This window comes from Thalassophryne amazonica, chromosome 23 (assembly GCF_902500255.1).
Source record: "Thalassophryne amazonica chromosome 23, fThaAma1.1, whole genome shotgun sequence".
Lineage (NCBI taxonomy): Eukaryota > Metazoa > Chordata > Actinopteri > Batrachoidiformes > Batrachoididae > Thalassophryne > Thalassophryne amazonica.
The window spans coordinates 32,448,921-32,461,699 of record NC_047125.1 but is presented as its reverse complement, the minus strand read 5'-3'; the positions used below and the strand labels follow the sequence as shown (position 1 = coordinate 32,461,699).

At 42.1% G+C, this 12,779-nt stretch overlaps 2 protein-coding genes across 12 annotated transcripts in view; both read right to left on the bottom strand.

Moving 5' to 3' along the window:
• arhgef11 (Rho guanine nucleotide exchange factor (GEF) 11) overlaps positions 1-12,779 on the bottom strand; it is a 38,303-nt gene that overhangs the window by 5,862 nt on the left and 19,662 nt on the right. For 10 of the 11 annotated variants that reach the window (XM_034165091.1, XM_034165097.1, XM_034165094.1 and 7 more), the window contains one exon: positions 10,075-12,721. In XM_034165091.1, the coding sequence (XP_034020982.1) occupies positions 12,672-12,721 (50 nt within the window). In that variant the 3' untranslated portion in view covers positions 10,075-12,671. Of the gene's footprint in view, positions 1-10,074; positions 12,722-12,779 lie in introns of those variants that run through there. The other variant, XR_004559083.1, reaches the window with a different exon arrangement.
• vangl2 (VANGL planar cell polarity protein 2) lies at positions 3,524-10,047 on the bottom strand. The gene is made up of 8 exons (XM_034165102.1): positions 9,426-10,047; positions 7,826-8,058; positions 6,999-7,122; positions 6,305-6,912; positions 5,279-5,415; positions 5,014-5,149; positions 4,662-4,911; positions 3,524-4,470 (listed from the first exon to the last, which is right to left on the bottom strand). The coding sequence occupies exons 2-8, from the start codon at positions 7,885-7,887 to the stop codon at positions 4,210-4,212; spliced, it is 1,578 nt and encodes a 525-aa protein (XP_034020993.1). The 5' UTR covers positions 7,888-8,058; positions 9,426-10,047; the 3' UTR covers positions 3,524-4,209.

The following is a 12,779-nucleotide window of genomic DNA, read 5'->3' as shown; positions in this document are numbered from 1 at the left end:
AAGGGAGGCGTCAAGCTTCCGCAGGAAAAACAGCAAACCACATCTGACTTTTGGTCTCACTACGAAATCACACACTTTTACATTAACTCTATACCTTATTTTATGTAACATCTCAGACAGGAAGCAAATTCAATATCTACTTTAATTTGTAACCGCCATATATATATATATACACACAACCCCTGGCAAAAATTATGGAATCACCGGCCTCGGAGGATGTTCATTCAGTTGTTTAATTTTGTAGAAAAAAAGCAGATCACAGACATGACACAAAACTAAAGTCATTTCAAATGGCAACTTTCTGGCTTTAAGAAACACTATAAGAAATCAAGAAAAAAGATTGTGGCAGTCAGTAACGGTTACTTTTTTAGACCAAGCAGAGGAAAAAAATATGGAATCACTCAATTCTGAGGAAAAAATTATGGAATCACCCTGCAAATTTTCATCCCCCAAATTAACACCTGCATCAAATCAGATCTGCTCGTTGACATTGACCCTATGTGTCTTTTTGCAAGGAATGTTTTTGCAGTTTTTGCTCTATGGCAAGATGCATTATCATCTTGAAAAATGATTTAATCATCCCCAAACATCCTTTCAATTGTCCAAAATATCAACATAAACTTGTGCATTTATTGATGATGTAATGACAGCCATCTCCCCAGTGCCTTTACCTGACATGCAGCCCCATATCATCAATGACTGTGGAAATTTACACGTTCTCTTCAGGCAGTCATCTTTATAAATCTCATTGGAATGGCACCTTGTTTTTTTCTGTTTAGGTGTTAATAATGCCTTTCGTTTAGCTTTTCTGTATGTAAATCCTATTTCCTTTAGGCGGTTTCTTACAGTTCGGTCACAGATGTTGACTCCAGTTTCCTCCCATTCGTTCCTCAATTGTTTTGTTGTACATTTTTCAATTTTTGAGACATATTGCTTTAAGTTTTCTGTCTTGACGCTTTGTCTTCCTTGGTCTACCAGTATGTTTGCCTTTAACAACCTTCCCATGTTGTTTGTATTTGGTCCAGAGTTTAGACACAGCTGACTGTGAACAACCAACATCTTTTACAACATTGCGTGATGATTTACCCTCTTTTAAGAGTTTGATAATCCTCTCCTTTGTTTCAATTAACATCTCTTGTGTTGGAGCCATGATTCATGTCAGTCCACTTGGTGCAACAGCTCTCCAAGGTGTGTTCACTCCTTTTTAGATGCAGACTAACAAGCAGATCTGATATGATGCAGGTGTTAGTTTTGGGGATGAAAATTTACAGGGTGAATCCATAATTTTTTCCGCAGAATTGAGTGATTCCATATTTTTTTCCTCTGCTTGGTCTAAAAAAGTAACCGTTACTGACTGCCACAATCTTTTTTTTCTTGATTTCTTATAGTGTTTCTTAAAGCCAGAAAGTTGCCATTTGAAATGACTTTAGTTTTGTGTCATGTCTGTGATCTGCTTTTTTTCTACAAAATTCAACTGAATGAACATCCTCCGAGGCCGGTGATTCCATAATTTTGCCAGGGGTTGTGTGTGTGTGTATATATATATATATATATATATATATATATATATATATATATATATATATATAGTCTGTACCCTGAATTTGGTCCAATAAAAGGACATTTTGCCATTTTTTAAAATGTTAAGGTCACGTGTGCATTTCATTCCAAGGACCCATGTGATCACACACAACACATCTTGCACAGAGTACATATAGTTCCACTCCAAAAAGTGTTAAATCAACTCTATCCTAGTGTAAAATCAGCTCTGTCATTGTGTTCAATTGTACTCTGTTAATGTAACTTTTGTTCTACACACTCATTTCTTTATTTATTATGGCTTTCGACAAATGCCAGGAGCTGGTGGAACCCGAGGACACCCACGTGTGGACATTAAAAAAAAAGCCCCATGACTCACGCATCACTCACTATTGTGAAAGGTAAGAGGCATGAAAGCATGTGCTGTGAATGCAACTATAAATTTTGTTTGTGTTGCCTTTGGTTTTTCCTAATTTCCTCAGCTTTAGAGGATGACATAGTTCATTTTCACTCTTTACTGGGTCTACATTTTCATTCGTTGAGAGTTTTCTGCACCACCGCTAGCTCCAGCAAGAAGCAGCAACAGGAAGAGGGAGCAGACAGCATGACAGACCTATCAAAGTAAAATATCCAAACCTTATAATCATTAGATGTGATTATATTGTGATCATTTTACCGACCGGTCCTAATACCATAAAACTCTGGCGTGAATCAGCCATTGTTCCTACATTCTGAAAAGGGAACTGGCTGAGAAGTCGACACAAAGTGCCCTTCTAGTTTTAGCCTGAAGTTTCAAAATTCCCTCAAACTAAAGGCGTCACTTCCTGTTTAATCACCACCGAGCTTGTGACTGACAAAAGGAGAAATGATAACAAATGCATTTATTAAAAACCTTTTAACGCAATACTAAATTAGAAAAACAGATTTTATAAAAAATAAAATAAAATAAAATAAAAAAAATCAGAAAAAACTGTTAGGAGCTTATGTTCAGTACAAGAAAGTGTCAAAATACAATCTTTGAGAACCAATGTTGATTTTGAAGGACACAAGTCAAAATATACGTCTACAAGTTCAACAATTACGTATCATTTAAAATTAATAAAGAAAGAAATAATAATAACAAAAAAAATCCTGTAAACACACATAAAAAATAGAATTTATACATAAGCTGCCTGAAGAAGCAGATTTAACTTCCGAGTCAAACTTCATGTTTTAGGCTGGACGGTGCCGCACATTCAAACATGTCCAGCACAGGAAAAAACAAAACAAACAAACAAACCTAAAAGTTTCATCATCAAGTTCTTCCAGTGTTTAAATTTCCAAAATATAAAAATTTCCCTTTTATTTGACCAGAAACAACTCATGCAGTGCTCTTCATTTGGTATCCCATATTTGCTGTTTTTTATTATTATTATTATTATTATTATTATAACACAGCCCTGCTCAATGTGTGGCCCGAGGGCCACATGGAGCCCACACTGCCTTTGTTTTGGGCAAACATGACAGTTGAGAAAGTCTCTGGTAATTAATAAATTGCTGTTAAACCAATTAAAGCAGTGTTTTTATGATTGTGACATTTTATTTTAATGTTGTTTTTCTATAAAATATAATTGTAATGTAACTGCATGTGTGTAATTTACAGAATAAACATTTATTTTTGTGGTGTTCCACCCAGGATCATTTACGGCCCTTTGGAGGAAATGGACTGCATTTATATAGTGCTTTTCCATCTGCATCAGACGCTCAAAGCGCTTTACAAATAATGCCTCACATTTACCCCGATGTGGGGGTGCTGCCATACAAGGCGCTCACTACACACTGGGAGCAATAGGGGGATTAAAGACCTTGCCCAAGGGTCCTTAGTGATTTTCCAGTCAGGCTGGGATTTGAACTGAGGATCTTCTGGTCTCAAACCCAACGCGTTAACCATTAGACCATTACCATCACCTAACCCTAACCCTAACCCTCCCTTTTAGCACATCTGTGTTTTAGTCTGTTGCACATAAGATGTAAAATAGAGACGACCAGGTGAGACTTTAATTTTAAGGGGACGTGGGTCTGTGTTTACAGGGAGGAACTGATTTGATTGTGAGTCACCTGCAGATTCAGGATCATCTCATTGGTTTCTGTGTTTGTTGTTGCATGAAACAGCGCCCCCTCTTGTTAGTGTGTCTGCATATGCAAACCAGAGGGAGGGTTTTTTTTGTTTTTTTTTGCCTCTGGCGCTGCTCTTAATTTTAAAATCCATTAAACAACATGAAAACAGACGCGCTCAGAGAGAAGCTCGGTGTTGGCGGCGTGTTGGGATTGTTTGTGATTGTTCGATTCCTGCTAAAGTTTAACTGGAATTTATTTATTTATTTTTTAATGCCAAAGAGTTTCACCAACGTAGATCCACACTGAATAAAAAGAAGACATTTGACTAATGTTGCGTTGAAAGAGCGGAGAATGTAAGTCATTGGTGAAGTGCGTCGGTTGGGACGACAGGAAGCGTAAGAGGTGACAGTAATGATGCTGCAAAGAGACGAGCATCTAATATTAAACTGTGACACAGACAAAAGGGGAAGGAGAGTGAGATGCAGCCACTTCTCTTCCTGCAGACTTTATCTGGACAAACACTGAAGTGGGAAAAAAAAAAAATTAGGCGTTTTGCTCTGACTCCGCCCACCTCTACACCGACGTCTCCGACTGCAGCTTCATGACGAACTTGTGACTCTTGGGGTTGATAAACTCTTCCCCCAGATGCAAGAAGGGGAGGGGTGTTACCGTGACGACCAGTGAGAAATCCAAGCGTTTCAGGGAGAAGACTTGGCCCTGACGTAGGGGGGCGGTCACAGGCTCATCGCTGACCAGCGTCCACTGCTGCCCCCTGCTGTTGCTGTCCTGGTACTGCAGGGTGGGACCCGGGCTGAGGTACCGCTCGAGGAAGGCCTGACACAAATTCCCCAAAGATACAAAGCAAAGCAAGTGATTTACACTTAATTTACACTTAATTGTGTGTATGTGACAGTAGGGGGTGCTGTTTCATCAAAGTACAATTCACATGGAAACAAATGCACAGCACATAACCCCCCCCCCCCCCCCCCCAAAAAAAAAAACCTCACACCCCCTACATAGCTCACCTTAGGGGTCATGCTGTGCGTGATGCAGAACTGCAGGTGGCTGATGATGCCCTCCATGCTGTGGTGCGCCTGCTGCCGGGTGGTGCGGAGGTACTTCTGCATGGCGCGTGCCATGGGTGCAAAAACAGCTTGCGCCGCCTCTCTGGGGTCCATCACCTCCCGCAGGTGTTTGGGAGACGAGGCGCGTGGCGGCTCCTCCTCCAGGTGACGCTTGATGTGTGTGAAGGCCTCCTCTACCGCCACCATCAGCCTGGGAGGTGAAACAGCAGCATGCATGAATTATCGTCCGCTCTGATTGCACACACTCCGCTTTTATCTAGGAGTCGCTGAGGGTGTAAGGGTGTGCCCCCACCTGGCCTTGCGTTTTCGGACCCTCCGCTCCACCTCCGCCTCCTCGTAGTAGTACTCGTTGTGGGAGTTGTCTCTCCTCCGAGCGGCTGTGGCGATCATGGCTCTGGACTGTCCCGTGGAGTTATTGCCGCTGTTCTCTGTAGCAGTAACAAAAATAAATAATATATCTTCAAAGTCCACCTGCAGGCAGAGCACCCCACCCCCCCTCACCCCCACCGGGGTGACAGGTCTCATTTCTGCGTCAGACTTTGGTGACATCACGTTACCTTCCTCCAGGCTGTAGATCTTGAAGGCTGACGTCTTCTTGGCGAGGATGGATTTGGGCAGGTTTAGCAGGGCAGGGTTATAAACAGGGAAGTCGCTGTAGTACTGGTCCAGAACCCAAACGGCGGCTCGCTGAATACTGCATTTGGACGAGAAAAAAAAAAAAAAAAATTCAGACCAGGATGTGATTACACATTTTTTGTGAATAATTCGATTCCTCAATGTTTTTTGTTGGAATATTGGACCTCGTGCAAGAATAAAACCCGACTGAGTTGCAACAGTTTTATGAATGTCATTTTGGCGCCACCTATCTCCTCATGAAATCATGTCATCTAGTAAAACGACAACTTCATTCTTAAAGCAGTTCCACCGTGAACACTTTCTTCCTCTAACGTTATCTTCCCGTGAAGTTTCCTCGATGCACCGTTATCTTCTCATGATTTCTTCTTGCAACATTACAGCTTAATTCTTTCTCACTGAAGTGTCTTTACACAGCCACAAGGTGGCGACATTTACACCAGGTTAAAGTTTTGTTCTTTTGCTGCATTTTAGAGGATATACTGTGTAAAAAGTACAAGTCAAGGGCCAAATTTGACATTTGGGTTCAGTGTACTCCTCCCCCCAACACACACACACACACACACACACACACACACACACACACACACACACACACACACACACACACACACACACACACACACACACACACACACACACACACACACTTTAAAATGACCAAAACTAATTAAACAATGTGTTATTGAGCTGTTTCACTATTTCACTGATCATTTGGGAGATACAAGAGTGGATTTTAAGTCTTACATACCTCTTTGTGTTCATTAAATTCAATCTTTAATTAAAGGAAATCGTATGGCGCAGAACGCTCGTCAGAATACAGCAAGTGAGGGAAGCCACAAGACCTTTGTCAGCTTAACCTTCACTGGCTGTGATCAGAGCGTTTCTTTAACAGTTTGTGCATCTTTCATACATGGTTTGTGTTTATTTGTGTCCCCCCCAACACTGACCTGAGGTGACCCACGTTGTAGAAGCGACTGACTCCATCTGTGGTCCTCAGAACCTTCAGACAGAAGGCAGGCTGCAGGTGTCTGACCTCCAGCAGCACCAGAGACAGGTACTGAATGAAGAGCAGCGCGTCCACCAGAGACGCTGCATATCCCACAATCCCCCTGTAATCGCTCTCTCTGGGCTCCAGCACGCGCACGCCATAGAAGAGCCAATAGGACGCCACAAACAGGAACATCAGGGCCAGCAGCAGGCAGCGAAACACAAAGAAGGAGGGCAGGGCAGCTCTGGGTGGGCGGAGGAACAGCGCCCAGGTGGAGATGAGGAGGATCAGCAGCTTAAAGGCCAGTGAAATATACAGACCCTCACACGGCGCGCCACACGGGTCCAGAGTGTCGCGCCACAGGAGCTGTGGGAGGGCCAAGAACGCCAGAGGAGTCAGAAGAGCAAACAGCCCCAGGATGGCGCTTAACGCTGGGCCAAGGAAGCGGCGGCACTCCGGGGGCACAGAGTCCTCCAAGTCCTTGGAGAGGCGTGCCAGGTCCTCGTTTGAGACGCTGTCCACAGACGTTCCGGTCACCACCGTGGCGGTCTCAAGCCAGTTGTCATCCTGAAACAGACACGGACAGACAGAGGAAGGTTTTGATTCCAGCTCCACGTGGAACAGTGAATGTGAGATTATTCCGGAAGGCTCACCCTGTCATCTCCTCTGGTCGATTCTGTGTCCAGCAGCGGCTCGCCGGGAGCCTGGATGGTCACCGATTTGTCTCCGCGGATGCTGCTGTTACGACTTTTTGAGCGATGACGGTTTCTCCGCTCCCTGAATGTAAAAAAAAAAAAAAAAAGCAGGGGTAAATCATCATTTGTGATTCCGGGTGGGGTCGGATACATATTAAGAATTAGTATCGGATTAAATACCAACAGCAACTGCTCCACTGGTTGGTAATAAAAACGAAAGCTGGCCAAGGAAAAATAAAAACGTCACAGAGAGCTGTATGAAGAGACTGAACTGTGTCTCGTTTAAGTGACGTTTGGTATCAAATCCGTGACTCGCTAGACTCAGGGACAGCTAGTCAAGACAGATGGACAAAACTGCACTATATCTCATTTAAGTGACGTTTGGTGTCAAAGCTGTGACTTCCAGCTCCACTGACGGCTTCATACTAATGCTGCTTTCAAGGCAACTCGGAAATCTCAAGATGGAACCTCGATGAACAACATGAATTCATGTAGTAACATATTCTATACAAATAAGTTGTTCACCTCAGTTAACCTAAAAATAGTTGTTTTTGCACTACATATAAAAAAAATGTCACACACACACACACACACACACACACACACACACACACACACACACACACACACACACACACACACACACACACACACATATATATATATATTGCACTACAAAACAAGTTTCATGGAAACCAGTTTTGTATTTTTTTCAGAATCCTGCACAAAACCAGACACACGTATGGAACCAAAACCCGCGTGGAGTCCAGCTCGTGGTCCTGTACCTGGGTTTGCGGGAGCTTCGGGAGGTATAAGAGTAGCCCGAGTACGTCGACTCGTTGTCCATGTCCGATGTTGGCAGTGGGCGGGGTTTCTGGGTCCCTCCTGGCCCCAAGCCACCACCTTTCTCCCAGATGACTCCCAGTTGGCTCTTCCGGTGGCTGATGGACTTGGAGGAGAGGGCCAAAGGGAGGCGCAGCAAGTCCACTTTACTCCTGAGGGACTCTATCTTGGAGACCTGAGAAGAGTGAGGGAGAGAGATTAACGAGACAGAGGACGAGTGCAGAGAAAGTGTCAGAAAGAGGAGGGAGGTGAACGTAATTATTCATATCCGACAGGAAAGAAAGCACCTCAAAATGGACCAAGAGGAACAACCCCTGCTGCGTGATGCGTTCAATGTTTGTCTCCGAGTATGTGCTTCCCAGTTGCAGCAAACATTCATCCACTTGGACCCGGATCACGGTGGATCTTTAGAAAAATGTTCCGTTCATGTGTGACCACTTGTAGCATTTGGGTGAGGCGCGACACATTCTACCAGACGCTGCATTCCCCAAATGTCTCCCCTGATCTCCATGGGCAACAAAGCTCACCACAATACAGATGGGGGGTTGTGATGGTGAGAAAAGACAGGCAGGGGGCTGGTTGCTATGACAACAAGACATCAACTCCATACCCCCCCAATACACACCTTAAACAGCCATGAAACACGGGGGGCACTCCATCAACAGCACTTCAATAAAGTGATTGAGATATCCAGAGTACCTCAAACGCAGCACCCTGCTCATTTTCATTATTATTCTAAAAAAAGCTAAATGACCTGCCAGAAAACTATATTCTGTGGTGGCCTAGAAAATTATTTTTGGATTCTTGCTGCAACACAGGAGAGAAGATAATTATTAAAGAGTGTTAAACCATGACAGAGATATGCAGCAACAACATTAAAGGCTTCATTTTGTTAAAAAAAATGCACAATTTTGCCATTAACTATTGCTGCTTATTATTATTATTATTACTTTAAAGCATTCTGGAAGTCCAACAACTCTACATCTGATATATATGTAAGACAAATTTAACACTGAAATGCTTCATTTTAGACCTGTGTGTCATATGTAACAGCAGTAGGCGCTGGCTACCTTTGTGGCTGTGGGATATTTTTGGCTAAAATTTCTTTTTTAAATGTTCAATAATAATATTTATAATTGTTTCTAAGACACCTGGACACAAACACGAGCTGAATGGAAAAAAGTGCACAAAACGACCCCTTTAACCTTTACCAGCATCGGTATTCCAAAAACTGGGAATGCAGTCTGCAAACTTGACAAAACTCAATTAATAAATTTCCACTGGGGGTGGGGGAATGTTTCAGTCAACCAAACCCCAAAGTGAAGCCTTTGAAACAAGTACTGAAAATGGTCTCATTATGAATGAATCAGTGTTCATTGTTCGGAACACACCCACGATGACCACAAAATAATAAAAAATAAATAAATAAAAAAGATAAAAACAAAAAAAGAACATACAAAATTCACTCTTGAAAAAAATAGACTTACATTTACTTAAAATAAGGTTGCGTGAACTCAGATTTTTAGTTGTGGATCATCTTACCTTTTTAACCACCCGAACGGGAAAAAGTGCACAAAGAGACCACCAGCGGCGACACAACTAAAGTGCGCCCAAACGCACCAAAATTCACTCGGCTGCAGTTTTCGGGCTCATGTGCAGCTCTGTGGAAACATTTTGTCCTCTTCATAAACAAATTACTGTTTTATTTGACTGAATGAAGCGCTTCGGTGGCGCTGAGCGGCTCCGCGCGCGCATCATCGCAGCTCCAACTCCGGCGTCAAGCTGCCCGGAAGATACAAAAGCTCATCCCACTCAGGACTTTCAAAATAAAATCTCATTCGCACAAAAACGCATTGGCAATTCAAAATAATATTTTACGTTGCTTTTATTTACAGATGTAAGAAAATACATCACAGAAATACACCCTTTATTGTGTGCTTAGGCGGCCCCAAAAGACGGCTCTGCAGACCAATGGAATTTGGAATTTCACTGGCCACCTTGTTAAGTGAGCACATTCTTAATGGACTGTTATGGAGTCAAACAAAATAAATATTAAAGGGTGAAATGTAGTTTCACTCTCAGCTGTGACGTATATAAAGAACCTGGATGTGTCACCTCCGTCATAAAAGGAGATGGAATATCAGCAACAATAAAGATGCATTTGCAGATTTAAAGACTTTTTTTCTTCAGCCAGTTTCATTTTAATATCATAAAACACATTAATCTGAGATGAGCTTTTTTTCCCCTTCTGTGCAGCCGAACAATCTCACCACTTTCAAAAATGAGGGAGAAAAATAATTTATACATCCACTCTTTTTTTAATTACTATATCTACAAAAATAAAATCAAATACAAGAACTTACGACTTTACAGAACACAAAAATGTAAATGTATAAAACAAATGGGTTTGATTGCTATGTTACATGAGTAGATATATTAACAAACAAACAAAAAGAATGAGATGATAGTTAAACAAACGTGTATACGTGGACAGTAGTTTGCACCGTGCAGGGAGATATTTTTCTTTTTCTTTTTTAATTTGTGCAACATCATTAAAAAATGGAATCAGCTATCACTTCTTTACAGTCAGTTAGGGCCACAGCGCTGATGTCAATGCATACAATAAACATGAACACAAAGAAAAAAATGATTGAAAAGTACAAGTGTAGAGGTAGACTCAGGAAAAAAATGAAGAATGGACAAGGAAAGTTTTTTTTTTTTAAAGAATCCATATTAATTCCAGTTAAGATCATCATCTGGTTTTGCTTCCACACCAAATTTTGTGTGCCACTTAAGCACACAACGTTGTGTATATATTGCATGTCTGTGTGTGCGCTAAATGAGTTGATGTGATATGAGACTTTTCCCCCATGAAAAACTGATAGCAGCTAAGAGACAGAGGAAAAAAAGGAGAGTTCTCACTTTGGTAGAACTTTTAAGAATTGATATCAGCTGTCGAAGTTGCTCTGCTAAACCTGAGCCTGAAATATGTTTTGCTGTTGTTTTTTTAGCATGTGTGTGTGCTGCACCAAGTAGTGTGGTGATGAGTACAGTTAGTGTTGTGAGCTTTAAGCTTTAGATATTTTCACACTTCTAGAATGTGTGCAGTGTACACAGTTTGCTCTTCCTGCATGAAGAACAGAGTGAGGACTCAAACAAATGACACAGTTAACTGTTCAACATCCATTCTGACTCTGCTGTTGACCTTTGACATGCACAGCCAAGTAAAAACAAACTGCTGTGTGCCACCTGAGCAGAAGCAACAGAAACGGCTCATAATGTGCATAAAAACAAACAAAAAACTGTGCAATTCTTTTTTCTGGCACTGTAGGAGCTGCTTTCATTCAGGTCAAAGGTCAAACCAGTACAACTGAAGCAGTCCAACAAGATTATGTTTCGGTTTTACAAATTGACAGAAGACAGAATTTTTCCTCCATTTTACTTGTTGACCTACATTTCAATTAGAGTTTTCTGAAGGATCCCCCCCACAATTTTAGATCACTACGGTTATTCTGCGCTGTAGATCCAAAGATACCACAAACATTTGGCCCTAATCCTAAAGAATTTTTGGATCAAAAGGTTGTTTCAGTGTCATACTGTGGTAACAGGTCGAGTGATGTTCAGCTCCTGCATCAGTTTGTCACTTTTGAAGTAGTGTTGAGACAATATCTTAAATAAAATGCAAAAAAAAAGAAAAAGTGAAGTTTCTTTGATGTTTTCAATGAAAGTAGCTGAAATAATAACTTGGTCTCATGTCTTTAGCATCTATTTTTGCTGGTTATGTGCATCCCAGCTGAGACAAACAAAAAGGATGATGTAGCTTTTGTCCTTTATGGACGATCCGCGGAGAGTGACATTAACGCACAAACACGTAAAGGTTCAATTCCCTCGTCTGCCGATAAATAAATAAAGTCTGTGTGCAGCGACTCGTCCTCACTGAAGCTACTTGGGGAAAATCCTGTCCTGGGTTAGAAGAATGTAAACACTGACTCTGGTTTTAGTGTTTTACAGGGAATCAGGATTTTAGATTAACATGCAGCACACAGACGTTTCATGGTGATGCGGTTTAACCTGAAAATAAAACCTGACAGAGTTTCAGTAGTAAATGGTGCAGTGAAGCGTTTCCCCTGATTGAGAAAAAAAAAAAAAAAAAAAAAAAAAAATCAGCTGAGCAGAAGCTCTGCGTCAAACTGCGCCGATAACCTGGATTATAAAGACGTTGCACCTCAGCCGCGACATCCACTGACCCCCGCGTAAAGAAGCCGTGAGGTGCAGCGGGAACCACAGACGCCATCTTGGTTCAAAGGTCAGCCCGTTAGGAAAAAACAAAACACCTCCATCCCTGAAGTGTCCGCTGAAAAGGTCGTACGTACACACCAGAGAGGGATTGTGGGTAAAGTGCTGGGGTGACGGGTCCCTCGGAACTTTCCTTAAATTATCATTTCAACACTTTTCTGCTTCCTGCCTTCAATCAGCTCTTAAAATCCATTCAACAAATCAACTTTTTTTTCCCCCCACTTTCCATTTCAATTCTAGCGACTTTTTGTTTCTCAGCCCACTCGCACCGGACGCCGGTTTTAATCACCTTCTGTTTTGTGCTTCCTTCATAGTTTTGTTTAATCACTCCAGCAGGGAATTCCCAGCCAACCGGCTTCCTGATTTTTCAGGGGAACAGAAAAACAACCCGAGTCCTTCCGGGGTTCTGCTCATCGAGTCGGTGCATGCAGGAGTGAGGGCGAGGGGAGGCGGGGCTACAACAGCGCCCGCACCCGACAGAAAGCAGCCTGATCAGAATCCAGTCGACTGAATCTTGGGTTCTGCTGGAATTCCCTCTTTGCCTAAAAGCATTGAAGGAAAAACAAAAACGTTAATCAGCTGTTTTCCTCTAAAAACTTT